Source organism: Myotis lucifugus, unplaced genomic scaffold (genome assembly GCF_000147115.1).
Source record: "Myotis lucifugus unplaced genomic scaffold, Myoluc2.0 scaffold_29, whole genome shotgun sequence".
Taxonomy (NCBI): Eukaryota; Metazoa; Chordata; class Mammalia; order Chiroptera; family Vespertilionidae; genus Myotis; species Myotis lucifugus.
Window position 1 is genome coordinate 7,989,380 of NW_005871077.1, and position 16,510 is coordinate 8,005,889.

A 16,510-nucleotide genomic window follows, 5' to 3' on the forward strand; every position below is an offset into this window, starting at 1 on the left:
CCTCCTTTCCACTCTCTCTTTAAAGATTATTGGAAAATAGATCCTTGGGTGAGGATTGAAAAAGTAAAAAATAAATAAAAATAGAGCTGATACTTATGAGTAGTGCATAGTGTATATTAAGTAATTAGACAGCACTACTTTCTCTTCAGTAGAAAAGAATCTGAGAAATAGCACATGATTTAAGGATTTTGAAATTTTTTCCTAAGAAGATCATAAAACTAAATAGAGTTAAAGTTGAAAAAAATATAGACTTGTTTTCAGCTTTCTATACTGTTTTTTTTTTTTCAATTTTACAGAAATTAGGGTATTTTCCTGGTGTAGTTTTGAGAGGTTTTAATTTTTAAAAAATTAAATGTTATGATCTCCCAATTCAACATTATAATTTCACTGCAGGATACATAAAGAAGAAAACCGAGAAGGAGCAAAGCATTTATTACAAATGTCTTAATAATGAACAAATGTGGCAGGAAAAAATATATTAAGACAAATCTAAGGTAGGTGGATATACATATGTTTGTTTTTTTGTTTTGAAAATATTACTTAGTGAGTTTAAAATTAAAATGGATAAGTTTATGTACTTAAGTATACATACATAAGTGTATGTGTATATGTATTATAATTATAATAAGATATAACCATATGCACCCATATTATTCAGCCATTCAATTAAGGAATTCATCTTCAACTGTATACTTTATTGGATTCTGTAGGGAGTAAGTGGACATGCACATTTAGCTTATTCTAAATGCTGGTCTTTTCAGTTAGGAAGGAGACCATCTATAAGAATGTGGACAGAGTTTTCCTTTTCCTCCCTCCTTGCCCAAGTCTCTACCAATATTTTACAGAAACCCAAATAGAATTTTTCAACTTTTCTTTTTTTTTCTTTCTTTTTTTTTTTTTTTTTAATATATTTTATTGATTTTTTACAGAGAGGAAGGGAGAGAGATAGAGAGTTAGAAACATCGATGAGAGAGAAACATCGACCAGCTGCCTCCTGCACATCTCCTATTGGGGATGTGCCCGCAACCCAGGTACATGCCCTTGATCGGAATCGAACCCGGGACCTTTCAGTCCGCAGGCTGACGCTCTATCCACTGAGCCAAACCGGTTTCGGCTTCAACTTTCCTTTTGGTTACTTTCAGAGACATTTTGGTTCATCAGTTGGATCTAGCTTTAAAAAGAAAATAAATTTTCTATTACTTTTTTTTGTAAAACGATTTAGAAATAGAGAATAGAGACTTTACTTATTATTATTATTACTTTTTAATCCTCACCCCAGGATATTTTCTCCATTGATTTTTAGAGAGAGTGGAAGGGAAGGAGATTGGGGGGCGGGAGAGAGAGAAACATAGATGTGAGAGAGACACATCAATTGGTTGCCTCCTGTATGTGCCCTTACTGGCGTGAACTGGCAACAGAGGTATGTGCCCTTGCCCTGGAATTGAACCCACAACCCTTTGGTCTGCAGGCTGACGCTCTAACCACTGAGAAAACTGGCCAGGGCTAGAAACAACTTAATTTTCCTTTTCCAGCTGGGTTTTGTTTTTAAAAGAGGTGAAAAAATTTTTACCAGGGTAGGGCTCTGCAGTGTAATTTGTCTTTCCAAAGTTAGATACAACTAAGATTTTGGAAGTTTATTAGTTAATTGTACATTTTAATTATAACTAGGAAACTGCCTTTGACTTATTTTCATTCAGATATTTTTGGCCTGTTTCCTTTTCCTTTCTTTGTTCCTATCTTCTCTTTTAAGAACACTTTCCTAGGTACCTATGATAGCATTTCTTTAAAATGCTTTTCCTTTTCTTCTCATTTTGTCTCCTACTTACATGGCTTGTGTGTTCTTGATACATAGGTATGCCTAAATAACTTTGGTCATAATTATCTTGGCATTTCTATAATTGTAAAGTTAGTTTTATGAATATATTCCTTTGTATTTATTTCTTGAGAGTTTGTTACTAGTTGTCTACCTATTGTTTATGTTGTACTGAAATAACAGTACAATTCTGTTGTACTTTGGTGTTTGGGGGAGTAATTGCAGTATGATGTAGATGTCCTATTAATGTCCTAGAAAATAACAGAGTAAGCAAACAAATACAGTTCTCCCCCCCCCCCCCCCCGAAATAAAGTAGTTAATCTGAGATGTCTTTGAAAAATGTGCTAATGGTTGAATCCTATTCATTTAAAACAATAGGTAAGTTAATATTTCGTTAAACTGAGTTCTAGTATATTCAGAACATATTGAGATAAGGTTCACTTTTCTATCAAAGAAAATAGTTCGCTAAATAATAAAAAGAAGACTTCATGTGAAATATTTAATCTTTATAAGAAAAGAATGTTGCTACTATTGTTAATCATAAGTTTAAATATTAATATACCTACTTTAGCAAATCCTTATCTGTTATTTAGAATTGTGGAATGTTTGCCAGTATTTTGTTTGCTTTTAGTGTATAGTGCATAATGGACTTTTTTGTTTGTTTTAGTTTATTATTGTTTTGTCTTATATGTTTTTATTTTTAGATATTCTGTAATTTATCTTTACTAATTGGTCTTTTCTCTCTAATAAGAATTACTGTTGCCGTAACCGGTTTGGCTCAGTGAATAGAGCGTCGGCCTGTGGACTGAAAGGTCCCAGGTTCGATTCCGGTCAGGGGCATGTGCCTTGGTTGCGGGCACATCTCCGGTGGGGAGTGTGCAGGAGGCAGCTGATCGATGTTTCTCTCATTGATGTTTCTAACTCTCTATCTCTCTCCCTTCCTCTCTGTAAAAAATCAATAAAATATATTAAAAAAAAAAGAATTACTGTTTAAGATTAAAATATTGTATAATTAATTGATATATTATTCTATTAATTTTTTAGTACACTATGTTTAATATTTGTGATGGAAAGTGAGATTTTGGAGGAAGCATTCTGTTTCTTCAATTTTACCATAAAATGTGTAGTGATCAATGCAAGAGTATAATGGATTTTTCTCTTATATTTAAAAATAAATTCTGTTTGGACTAGCTGAGGCTGATTTAGTATTATGTATACTTATTTACAGCAAGGTCTTACATAGTAGGTGAGCTCAGTGATTTGAGAGATAAAACTTGAAATAGTTGTAAGGAATGACAGAGTAAGCTTGCTAGGAATATAATAAAATTACTGCCCATTTCGGGTTGAAAACCATGAATTTAATAACTTGAATACTGTTTTATAATTTTATTCAATATCATTCATCAGCCTTGGTGCAGGCATGGAGGAGACAGAATTGATTTTGTCTTGAGTTGGCATTTACTAAACAGATACAACAAAAGGAAAAGGGATGAGGGAATTTAGGATATTGGAATAGTAGTTAAAATGAGAAACCATGGATTCCAAACTGAATAGGGTGGGATGTGAAGATAGAGTAGGCTGTGGGGAAGGGAGAAAGTGGTCTGGAGATCTCAGTGTGGTTGAGTAACAGGAGTGGTAGGAGTTATTGAGGAAGGGTGTAAGGTGGGAGAATAGGATGTCAGAAATAATTTTTTCGGAGATGGAGCAGTTTTGAACACAGACAAGGTTCAGTGTATGGCCAGCCACTCAAGTAGATAGCTGAAGTGGAATGAGACAGTCATTGAATTGAGGCATCAGGGTGAGAGGGATGGGTTCTTCCCTTTGTGTTGAACAAAACACAGACTGGTGGAGAGGAAGGCTCTTGAGTCAGGTGCCAAAGTCTCCAGTTATAGGATGGTACACCCAATTACTGTGAGCTTTGAGGGAACAAGGGATTTTACAAAGGAGCAGAGGAGGAACAGCTGGGAAATAGTAGTGGGGATCAAAGAGGATGCCAAGTCTACATTCTGATCTTAATAAGGTGTGGGAAGATGAGCTGCTCTTAAGAGGGCTGTGTAGGCTTTGGGAGTTTCAGGTAGCACATTACAAAGGCGTAGAAGGAAAATAGGAGGAGCAATTGTATTATGTGGGGAAAGGAATCACTAGCTATGAGAGTGAAGATGAAATAATGGGAGGGGCATATATCTTTCACATTGTCTGGGAAAATAGGAATGTAAGGTATTAATGGATGTAATTCTGGTATGGCTGCACAGGCCTGGCTTTTGGGGGAGGCCCGTGGTCTGTGATATATGTTCCTTAGAATGGACAGGAGCAGTTGTGAGGAGCAGCCAACTCAATTGCTGGTCTAGTGTTGGGATAGGAGGGTATAGTTAACTAGTGGCCCAGTGCACGAAATTCGTGCACATTAAAAGGGGATTAATTAGAGGAAATCCACACTAATAATAGACAAACATGTAAATTGACCGTACCTCTGTGACACACCACATCAATTAGGAGGGAATATGCAAATTAGCAGGACAAAGATGGCGGCGGCCACGGATCCAGCCAGAGCGGGCGGGAAGCTTGGGTCACCCCTGGCGACAGAGGAAGCCAAGTTTCATGCCCGCCTGGGCTGGCTGCCGAAGGAGGGGCCTGTGGGCAGCGGCCACAGAGCAGGCCAGAGCTAGCAGTAGCCTTGGGTCGCCCAGGCCAGCCATGGAGGGAGGGACCTGCAAACAGCCCTCAGCCCCTCACTCAGGTTGTCCAGGCCACCATTGGGGTGAGGGTCCCCGCTAGGGGCCGTGGCCAGTCTCCAAACAGCCATCAGCACCTCACCCAGGCTGACCAGGCACCCCAGAAGAGACCCCCACCCTGAAGGGGGTGTGGCCAGCCTGAAAATGGCCCTCAAACCCTCACCCACGCTGGCCATGCCCCCATGGGGTGAGAGTCCCCGCTGGGGGGCATGGCCAGCCTGCAAACAGCCATCAGCCCCTCACCCAGGCTGGCCAGGCACCCCCAGTGGGGACCCCCACCCCAATGGGGGCATGGCCGGGCCCTTCAAACCACCACAGGCCCCTCGCCCAGGCCGCCCTGCCCCCCAACGGCACCCCCACCCTGATCCGGAACACCCTTCAGGGCAAACCAGCCAGTCCCCACCCGTGCACCAGGCCTCTATACTAATAATAGGGTAATATGCTAATTAAACTGGGAGCCTCCCAGGAGACCTTCCCGGGCGTTTTTCTGGACAAAGCCATGGTGGCAGGGCTGAGATAGAGGCGGTTAGGGGCCAAGAGGGGGAGGGCAGTTTTGGGTGATCAGACCAGGATGGGACGGCAGTTGTGGGTGATCAGGCCGGTGGGGGGGGGCAGTTGGGGGCGAGCAGGCCGGCAGGCAGAGTGGTTAGGGGCAATCAGGCAGGCAGGCAGGTGAGTGGTTAGGAGCCAGCAGTCCCAGATTGTGAGAGGGATGTCCGACTGCCGGTTTAGGCCCGATCCTACATCAGGCCTAAACCGGCAGTTGGACATCCCCTGAGGGGTCCCAGATTGGAGAGGGTGAAGGCCGGCCTGAGGGACACCCTCCCCCGTGCACCGGTCCACTAGTGTTTTATTATTGCTATTTGCCCTTTCTCTATAATAGAAGTGTCAGAGATGAAAGAAAATTAGTAAAATGTATATGAAAATCTTCCTCCTGTCAGAGTCTGGGGTGGACCGTGAGGCCCAGAGTCAAGTCCCCGCACACCCGCAGCACCTCAAAATCATGTGAGACCCAGACCCAGCTGGCCCCACCCCATTGGGCAAGATCCAGACCCGTCCGGCCCCACCCTTGTCAAGCCCTGCCGGGCAGGGGGTGCAGCCTCAGGTCCCCCATCAAGCCCCGCAGGGTGGGGGGCAGGGGGTGCAGCCTCAGGTCCCCGGCCCAGCACCAGGGTGTGTGCCTTGAGGTCCTCTGGTCCAGGCCAGGGGGTGCGGCCTGAGGTCCCCTGTCAGGCCCCGCCAGGCAGGGGGTGCAGCCTCAGGTCCCCCAGCCCGGCGCCAGGGCGTGGTGCGCAGCCTGAGTTCCCCCAGTCTGGGCCGGAGCAGGGGGCATGCGTTGAGGTCCCCGTCAAGCCCTGCTGGGCAGGAGGTGCAGCCTCAGGTTGCCCGGCCTGGGCCAGGGTGGGGGACACGCCTTGAGGTCCTCCATAAAGCTCCACAGGCAGGGGGCGTGGCCTCAGGTCCCCCGTCAAGCCCCGCCAGGTCGGGGGGTGTGCCCTGAGGTTCCCCGTCAAGTCCCGCTGGGCGGGGGGCACAGCCTGAAGTCTCCTGTCAAGCCCTGCCAGGCGGGGGGCGTGGCCTCAGTTCCCTGCTGATTGCTCATTAAGGCTCATTACGGGAACTTGGCCTCCACTGTGGGTGCAGCCATCTTGTGTTACGGAATCCCTGCCTCTACTATGGGTGCAGCCATCTTGACCATTATGGTGTGACGATCAATTTGCATATTTCCTCTTTGTTAGATAAGATGATGCAAAGTGTAGCAAGAAGAATGAACTGATCTTCCATTCCTGCCTTTCTTCACTAGGAGGCTCAGGGCCTTGTGGCATCCTGATTTAGCTGATATTTAACTGTGGATTGTTTTTTTTTTTTTTTTTTGTGGTACTGACTCACATATAGATGCATGATTCTAGCTTTGGAGCTTAATGGACAGTGATGGTGTTGACTGAAAGAAAGAATAAAAGGGAAGGAAAGGTGTCTGAAAACTCTAGGTGTAGATGCCCAATAGGAGGGGTTGTGCATAAAAGGGATTTGGGAGTTAACCACCATACCGAATGTGTAGATTGAAAAAAGGAGAAGGGCAAAGGATTGAATTCTGGGTTGGACCTAGTAGAAAAAGGGAACAATTAAGGTGATTGCATCATATAAAAACACTTTAATGTGTAAAACATTTTAAAATATTACTAACTTATAAAGTCTTTCATTATATCTCTAAAAATGGGTCCTGATTAGGTTTACCTTTTAACCCTTTGCGGTCCAATTTTATTTTTGGAATTCAAACAGTCTGGTCCAGATTAATTGACGGGATTGAATGTTGAAGTTATCTGTCTCACTAGACCTCAGCTCAATGTTGGACCTGCTCCTAGCGCCTGGTCTGTCAAGTCAGCCTCCATGTTGGACCGAAAAGGGTTAAGCATTTTTTTTTATGGGAATCATCCTGGATTCTGTTATATGTTCTCCTTTTGCTTAAACTATACTAGGTATAGTTAAACTTTTCTTGATGACTCAGGATAGTTATTGTAAACTAGAGGCCCAGTGCACAAAATTCGTGCACGGATGTGGGGGGTGGTGTCCCTCAGCCGGACTTGCGCCCTCAGGGGATGTCCGACTGCCAGTTTGTGGGAGACGATCGGCGGGGCACTCACCGGCCGGCCCTGCTCTCTGATTGCCACCGCTGGTTGCCTCCCTCTCGGGGGGCAGATGCTCAATGCCCAATGGGGGCAGCTCCTGCATTGAGCATCTGCCCCCTGGTGCTCAGTGTGCGTCATAGCAACGGTCGTTCCACCATTCGGTCGATTTGCATGTTAGGGTTTTATTATATAGGATATCACTTATTGAATTTAATTAATAAACCCTTAAATTGGTTGAGTTTAAAGAACTAGGCAATTTTACCCTGTATGGACCCAAATTGCCACAGTTGGAATTCTTGAAATGTTTATTATATTTTATAGTTTTTCCCCAGCAACCCCCATTGTCTTATATTGAGTATATTTATTAACCAGATAAACGAGGATTGTATTTGAAATAAAAATGAATGGGTTTGAAGTATGGACTGGGAGAGGTTCTCTTCATTCAGAAGTTTTAGTGTGTGGATTTGGGCCATCTGTTTGGCTGTTAATGGGTAACCTTTGCTTATTTTCTGTTTATTTTTTCTTGCTTTTTTTTTTTTTTGTTCTCACCCAAGGATATTTTTTCATTGATTTAAAAAATATATTTTTATTGATTTCAGAGAGGAAGGGAGAGGGAGCATGCCTCACACTGGGGATCGAGCCCATAACCTGGTTCATAGGTTGATGCTCAACCAACTGAGCCATGCAGACTGGGCTTCATTGATTTTTTTAGCAAAAGTATAAGTGAGGGGGAGAGACAGAGAGAAACATCGATGTGAGAGAGACACATTGATTGGTTGCCTCCCACACAGGCCCTGATCAGGGCTGGGGATTGAGCATGCAACCTAGGTTGCCGTTGACCAGAATCGAACCCGGGACCCTTCAGCCCACAGTCTAATGCTCACCGGCTAGGGCTATTGTCTGTTTCTTGATTGAATTCTGTGTAGATATTAAGTAATTGAAACTTTATACAATATAGATTGGTTCCATAGATACTGAAGGACCTATAACAGGAGATATCTGAGTGAGGTGGATATTTTTTTTCTTCAGGGTATAAAAGCTATTCTTCATCTTGTTCCATCCAAACTTACCAGACCATCTTTTACTTATCCTCGTCCTCCTCTTCCTCCCCCTAAATCTAAATAGGCTACTCTGTCATCCAGATACTCTACCACAACCAGCTATAATATTTTCTAAACATACTCTGAACTTTCCCTTCCGCTCAGTCCTTTCCTTTTCTACTTGATGAAAGAAATCCTTCTCATCCTTCAATATACAACTCATGGCCCCATCCTCAGGCAGACTAAATCTTTTCCTTCTAAATTTCCCAAATCATTTCATACATAACATCCTTCATACAATTTAAGAAGTTTACTTATATTTATTACTGGTCTACCTGATAGAATTTACCAATAAACTAAGTTTTCCTCAAATTTTAATGTACATCGGAATCTCTTTGATATAAAAAACTAGATCCTCAAAGTTTGTTTCAGTAGATTTGGGGTTGAGCCTGGGGATCTGCATTACTATTATTATTTTTAACAAGTATTGTGGTTAGTTCTGATCTAGGTTGTCCAAGTGGTATAGGCACCTCTCACTGCCACCAGAGAAGTGTTACCAGACAGGACAGCCCCAGAGTCAGTGGGAGAGGGCTGTCCCCAACCTCCATCCTTGTCTTCTCATATATAAATTTATACGAGAGACCTTGACTGTGTTGTGAAAAGCCAATTTATTAACACAATTAAAGCATGCACCTTTATTGAAAAAGCAAGGCAAGTAAACCTATACATCTGGCTTATGAAGCTCAGACAGGCTCTCTGCTAATCTGAAGAGCAAGATGGGTTGGGGTCTGAGGTGTTATATACCCTCTTGTCTATAGGCCTCAAAATTCCTCTGCTGAATATTTTGGTAGAAATTAATTCTCAAGGTCTTCCCCCCCCCCCCTTTTTTTTTTTACTTTGTTGTGGCCTTCCCAGTAATCATGAGAAACACCTGGCAACTTTATCTTGCCAGGTCTTGAGATTGTTGGCTTCTCTAAAACTTCCCTTTTTTCCTTTTCCTTTTACCCCTCTCTTTCTGCATTCTCTCATTAAGGTGGTTTCTTTAACCATTTACTTTGTGTTCTTGGCTGGGAAGATAATGGCTTGTTAGTTACAAGCTGGCTGCAAATTGCCCACACTGTTTGGCCTGTTTTAACTTTCCTGTCTCAGTTTCCCTATCCACCCTGCCCTGGAATCTTGTAACACAAGTACTGTATTTGCAAAACCAAGGAACAACTAGTCAATGAATCCCTTCAGGGCATGGGTTGTAACTAACCCACTTTTGTATTTTCAGGCCTATCATGTAGGTGGTGCTAAATGAGTGTTCCTAAAATGAATTGAGTTTACTCTGGAAGGCCTTTCAGTAATGTCATGTTTAAGTTGAGACTCAAATTCTTGAGAGCTTTTAATGAAGGTGTAAGAAATAGCATAAGACAGCATTTCTCAAGTTGTTTCCAAAATACTACTGCTAGGACATGCTTTGTGGAAAAGGGTTTTTAGCGGAAAATGCAACTCCAGCGGTCACCAACCTTTCGGACCTCACGGACCACCAGTTGGCGACTGCTCGATAGACTATAGCCCGCAAGTTTGAGAAAGGCAGGCTTGGATTCAGGTAGGTAGTGGCTGTTGAAATGCAAAAGAAGGTATTAAGTGAAAGACTTTAACTGTAGGATCTGGCAACTAATTAAATCTGGCAAAAAGATCTGGACATTTTAATTCAAAGTTCTAAGTGGTCTGCATACTTTTTGAATACATATTTTGACTTCTAAGATGAAAAAAAATCATTATATTACTGACAATTAAAAAGGTGTACAATAGCCCTAGCTGGTTTTGCTCAGTGGATAGAGCATCACCCTGTGGACTGAAGGGTCTGGGGTTTGATTCTTGTCAAGGGCACATGTCCGGGTTGTGAGCTCAATCCCCAGTAGGGGCGTGAAGGAGGCAGTTGATCAGTGATTCTCTCTCATCAATGATGTTTCTATCGCTCTCTTCCTTCCTCTCTGAAATCAATAAAAAATATATTTAAAAGAAAGATGTACAATAGCAGGGAATAAAAAATTGAGATTGTTTATTTTGTTTGCATTTTAACTTTTTAGTAGGGTAAAATTTATTCTGGTAAGGCTTACCTTCTGTCTGAAAAGATTCCATGTAGAAATCATTAACTTAAATCGAAAACAATAATACAAAAGTTTTTCCTTGAAAAAAATTAGATTCTCTTCTTTAAGTAACTGGGGAGCTGCAGGACAGGTGGTCAATTCTGATTGATTTAATTTGAGAGGCTTGTTTATCAGAAACTACTTAGTGCTGACAAAGCTAGGTACACCTTTATATTATAACTAGAGGCCTGGTGCACGAAATTTGTGCACAGGTAGGGTCCCTAGGCCTGGCCGGCCATCAGGGCTGATCTATGGGGTGATTGGGGCCCCCGCTCGCACCCGCCTTGCTGGCCCCACCCCCGCCATCGGTCACCGTCTTTGGGGTGACCGGCATGGCGATCAGGTCCCCTGCTAGCACCTGTTTTGGCTTGGCGCCGCCTGCTCACCTGCTCCACCATCCCACCACGGTCCCACTCTTGTCGGGGCCTGTCAGGGCTGGCAGCTCCTCCACTGCCACCAACTGCCAGTGCTGCGTTGCCTATGCCTGCCATGTTGTGCACTGCCCCTTGGTAGTCAGCGCACATCTAACTCCCGGTCAGTTGAACTCCCGCCCGCGGGGACAATTTGCATATTAGTCTTTTATTATACTAGAGGCCTTGCGCACAAAATTCGTGCACAGCGGGGGGAGGGGTCTTTCAGCCCAGCCTGCACCCTCTTTCAATCCAGGACCCCTTGGGGGAGTCCGACTGCCAGTTTAGGCCCTTCCTGCGGGATAGGACCTAAACCGGCAGTCAGACATCCCTCTCGCAATCCGGGACTGCTGGCTTCTAACCGCTCTCCTGCCTGCCTGCCTGATTGCCCCTAACCACTCTGCCTGCCTGATCGCCCCTAACTGCCTCTGCCTCGGGCCCTGCCACCGCGGCTTCATCCGGAATGATGTCCAGAAGGTTGTTCGGCTATCTGGTCTAATTAGGATATTATGCTTTTATTATTATAGACTAGGGGTCCAGTGCACGAATTTGTGCACCTTGAAAGGAACTGTGAGCCATGAGGCTGAGGTGGGCACAGGGGCGGGTCTAGGCCCATCCTCTGCACCCCCGCCCAGCCTCTCTTGGCTCGGCCCCTGGTCTCCTGTCTGCCAGCAGTCCCGCTCTTGCTGCCCCCATGCACTGATGGCACTGGCCCTGCTCGTACCCGCTGATGGACCAGAGCGATTGGGGCCAGTGCCAGCAGCAGGTGCAAGTGGCGGCTGCAGCCCCGATCGCTCCTCAGGAGCAGGGGGAAATGGAGAAGCCCTCAGGGGCGATCAGGGCTGGCAGCCACCGCTTGCACCCGCTGATAGTGCCGAGTGATCGGGACTGGTGCCGGGCACCAGCAGCAGGTGTGAGCAGCAGCTCTGGTGCTGGCTGCAGGTGTGAGCGGGGCTGGCGCTGGCAGTGGGTGCAAGCGCTGGGCAGGACCGCGGTGCGCGCGGGAGCAAAGAATTTTCAGTAACTACCAGAGGCTCGCCCCAGTGACAGCGACTGGTGCCCTGCCTTGGTCTGGTACCCCTGCTCACCTGCTCCACTAGCCAGCCGCTACCGACACCCGCCATGGTCCGCACACACCCCATGGTGGTCAGCGCACAGCATAGCGACCGGTTATTCAGTTGTTACGCCATTCAGTCTATCTGCATATTAGCCTTTTATTGTATAGGATTATAATGCATTCAATTTGGATAGTTGAAAAATTCTTTCATACTACATCAAATTATAAAGCAGATGTATTTGGCCTTGAGAATCATAGACTTTATGTAAAACAAAAACACTGATTTTTATCACTTATTTATACTATAGGGCTTAAAATAATTATTAAGGAAACTTTACTATAAGATTCAAAACATTTTTAATAAACTAATTTCCATAAAACATTTTGCAGTCCATATTCACTAAGCAGAGGAAATACCTTAAGTTTGGAGAGTTGGGACTCTGCAAATAAACTTATTTCTTGAAAAAATAAACTAGTACATTTGGATGACAGAAATGAGTATCAGAAAGATAGGTAAAAATAGAGAAATGTTTCAGATAAGACCTTAATGTTTCTTCCTTTTTACTGTCTTTTCAGACAAATGACCATGGAAACAATTGAATCTCAACAGGATGGAAGTGTAACAGATTCTGTGACAGAGAGAGAATCTGCAAATATGCAGGCCCAGACTGGTCAAAATTCAATCCCTAATTTAGCTCAGGTAAATTCATTGTAGGCAATAGGCAGACACTGATGAAAGTTAAACTATATGAAAATGAGAATTATGTTTAGATTCTGTTTTATTGCAATTGATCTTAAGTTTCCCTTGTTTCCTGGTTAGGTATCCTTACTGATTTGATGTAGAAGGGAATCTACATGATTGAATTACTTTTGCATTGTAACAGACACTTTCCACCACTTTCCACCACTTATGCAAAGGAAAAATAAAAACCTCTCCATAATATGTAATCCTCAAGTTAATATTTATATACTAGAGGCCCGGTGCACAAAAATTTGTGCACTCGGGGGGGCGGGGGGAAGTCCCTCAGCCCGGCCTGTGCCCTCTCGCAGTCTGGGACCCCTCGGGGGATGACCATCTGCTGGCTTAGGCCTGCTCCTTGAGGGATTGGGCCTAAGCTGGCAATCAGACATCCCTCTGGCAGCCCAGCAGCCCTCGGGGGATGTCCATTTGCCAGCGGGGAGCAGACCTAAGCTGCAGTCGGACATCCTTAGCGCTGCTGAGGAGGCAGGAGAGGCTCCCACCACCACCGCTGTACTGGCAGCCATGAGCCTGGCTTGTGGCTGAGCAGAGCTCCCCCATGTGGGAGCGCACTGACCACCAGAGGGCAGCTCCTGCATTGAGCGTCTGCCCCCTGGTGGTCAGTGTGTGTCATAGTGACCAGTCATTCCCAGTCTTTCTGCTGTTAGGGTCAGTTTGCATATTACCCTTTTACTATATAGGATAGAGGCCTGGTGCATGGATGGGGGCCGGCTGGTTTGCCCTGAAGGGTGTCCCGGATCAGGGTTGGGGTCCTGCTTGGGTGCCTGGCCAGCCTGGGTGAGGGGGTGAGGGGCTGATGGCTGTTTGCAGCTGGTCACACCCCCTTCAGGGTGGGGGTCCCCACTGGGGTGCCTGGCCAGCCTGGATGAGGGGCTGATGGCTGTTTTCAGGCTGGCCACAGCCCCTTCAGGGTGGGGGGTCCCCACTGGGGTGCCTGGCCAGTCTGGGTGAGGGGCTGAGGGCCGTTTTCAGGCTGGCCTGCGACTGAAGCTCCCAGCCTCTTCTTTTTTTCTTTTTTTTTATTCTGGGATTTATTTACCTTCTATAATTGAAACTCTGTTGCCTTCACTGGTGCTCCCAGCTCTGAGGCCGCGGCTGGCTGAAATCAGGTATCTGGGGTTTGTTTAGCTTCTATAATTGAAACTTTGTTGCTTTCGGAGCTTAGAGCAGGCCACGGCAGGCGGGGAACCTTGGCTTCCTCCATCACTGGAGCAAGCAAACCTCCTACTCGCTTCAGCTGCGTGGCTGCTGGCTGCCATCTTTGTTGGCAGTTAATTTGCATATCTCGCTGATTATCCAATGGGAAGCGTAGCAGAGGTACGGTTAATTACCCTTTTCGTCTTTTATTAGATAGGATATTTTGATTTCAGAGAGGAAGGAAGAGGGAGAGAGAGATGGAAACATCAATGATGAGTGAGAATCACTGATCGGCTGCTTCCTGCATGCCCCCCACTGGAGATTGAGCCTGCAACCTGGGCATGTGCCCTTGACTGGAATCAAACCCGGGATCTTTCAGTCCCCAGGCCAATGCTCTTATCCACTGAGCAAAACAGCTAGGGCCTCAAATTATTATTATTTGAGAAGGTTGGTAATTCCAAATTCTCTAGTTTTATACTCTTATTTATAAATATGTCAGAAGTCTTATTGTTTGCCCAGTATATATTTGATTTAATCTTTATTTTCTTTTTTTAAAAAGTTAGGTCTTAAACTTTGTTTTCTAGCTTCTAAAATTTATTTCTGAGATACCTATAAAAATATAGATATTTATAGTAAAAGCAAACTCATGTATTTATTTAGTTAATCAAATATTTATTGAGTACCCCCAGTATCTAGGCACTATTCTAGATGCATGGGGACATGTGGTTCTTGGCCTTAAAAATGGGTTAGTGGGATAGACAGGTATTTTTTAAAAAAATATTTTTTTTATTGATTTCAGAGAGGAAGGTAGAGGGAGAAGGAGATAAAAACATCAATGATGAGAGAGAATTATTGATCGGCTGCCTCCTGCATATCCCCTACTGGGGATTGTGCCCGCAACCCAGGCATGTACCCTTGACCTGAATTGAACCCAGGACTTTTAGTCCACAAGGCTGACACTTTATTCAGTAAGCCAAACTAGCTAGGGCTAGACAGGTATTTAACTGATAGCAAGAAGATGTACAAAAGCACTAAAACATATAGAGGAGGGAGAAGCCAGTTGACTAGGAGTGCTTTGCAGAGGAATTGACTTTGGAGCTAGATGTAAAGGGTGTGTAGGAGTTTGCCAGCTAGGTAGGGGTAGGGAAGAAAATTCTAGTCCAGGGAATACTGTGCAGACAGAGAATTGCAGGTACCGAGGCTAGTGTCTGGGCTGGGAATTGGAGCTGGGCAAGGTGAGCAGAAGGTTGTATACATTTGAGAATGTAGAGTATCCTGTATTCTAAATATTCTTGAAATATTTTCCAGTGTTCACTGTGTTTAGAACACTTAGCAGCTGTGTGAAGGTTGGAAGTCAGCGAGCCAGTAGGAGGTTATCATTTGGGTGGAGTCATGGTAGTGTGGGGACAGCAGCAGTGAGATTTCCACTGTATCTTGAAAGGAGTATATCTAGGGCCTGATGGCTGATTAGATGGCTCGGGGGCACACCAGGCATTTCCTGGGTTGTCTCAGGCCAGACTGGTTCCCTTGAGTTCTCTTCTGAGACTAGGTAGGTCCCATGCACCCAGCCTGCTAACTCTTTTAAGCTCCTGACACCCACTCACCCCACAGAGGTTTCTCCTCCTAAGTATTCTGTGGAGCTGCATCTCCCTGGCAACATTCTTCTTTGTAACCTTGGAAGACTGGCATGCAGACACCATTGCTATTTAAGGAAAAAAAAATAGCACCCTTTTTCTTACTTAAAAAAATAATAATGCATGTTCATTGAAGAAAATTAAGTAAATATCTACACTAATAAAAGAGAAACATGGTAATTAGCGTACGACCGCTACCCTTCCCATTGGCTAATCAGCATATCCTTATGCAAATTAACTGTCAGCCTAGATGGCAGCTGGCAGCCATGCACTGAAGCGAGCAGGGAGGCTTGCTGGCTCCAGTGACGGCGAACTCCAACGTTCCCCGCCTCACTTGCCGGCCTCTCAGCTGCAACTCTAAGCAACTATGTACTGTGTTGCAAATAAGAAGCTAAACAAAACCCCAGAAACCGGCTTTCATTCAGCCAGGTTCAGCCAGCCGGACCGCAACATTGTATCGATGTTTTCAGCAGCGAGGCCTCAGAGCTAAAGCTGGCCCAGAATAAAAAAAAAAAGAAAAGAAAAAAAGGAGCGGTTGGGAGCTTCAGTCACCCGCTTCCAGAAAACAGCCCTCAGCCCCTCACCCAGACTGGCCAGGCACACCCTGATCCAGGACACCCTTCAGGGCAAACCAGCCAGCCCCTACCCATGCACCAGGCCTCTATCCTATATAGTAAAAGGGTAATATGCCTCCGGCACCGGGATCAGCGGAGCAGCGAGACTCCCGGCACCGGGATAAGCGTGACGGGGCAGCGCCCAAACCCCCTGATCAGCCCTGCTCTGTGCCTGATAGGGGGGAGCTCCCCAATCCCCTGATTCCCCTGCGGCTCTGTGTGTGACAGGGGCGGGGCCACAACCTCTCTATCCGCCCTGCTCTGTTCGTGACAGGGGAAGGCGCCCCAACCCCCTGATCAGCCCTGCTCTGTGCCTGATAGGGGGGAGCTCCCCAATCCCCTGATTGCCCTGCGGCTCTGTGTTTGACGGGGTGCGGCGCCCCAACCCCCTGATCGGCCCTGCTCTGTGTGTGACGGTGCGGCGCCCCAACCCCCCCATCCCACCCGCCCTGAGTGTGACACGGGGTGGAGCCCAAAAAGCCATATACCTCTTCATCCTGAGTGGACTGAGGGTGGCGTGCAGCCCCCCCATCCCCCTTGTTCTCTGTGTG

At 45.5% G+C, this 16,510-nt stretch overlaps 1 protein-coding gene across 10 annotated transcripts in view; it reads left to right on the forward strand.

Annotated features, from left to right (window-relative positions):
- Positions 1-383: 383 nt before the first annotated feature.
- CREM (cAMP responsive element modulator) overlaps positions 384-16,510 on the forward strand; it is an 80,612-nt gene continuing 64,485 nt past the window's right edge. For all 10 annotated transcript variants that reach the window (XM_006086690.3, XM_006086693.3, XM_023752251.1 and 7 more), the window contains exons 1-2: positions 384-494; positions 12,391-12,514. In XM_006086690.3, coding sequence (XP_006086752.1) covers positions 451-494; positions 12,391-12,514 — 168 coding nt within the window. In that variant the 5' untranslated portion in view covers positions 384-450. The remainder of the gene's footprint in view (positions 495-12,390; positions 12,515-16,510) is intronic.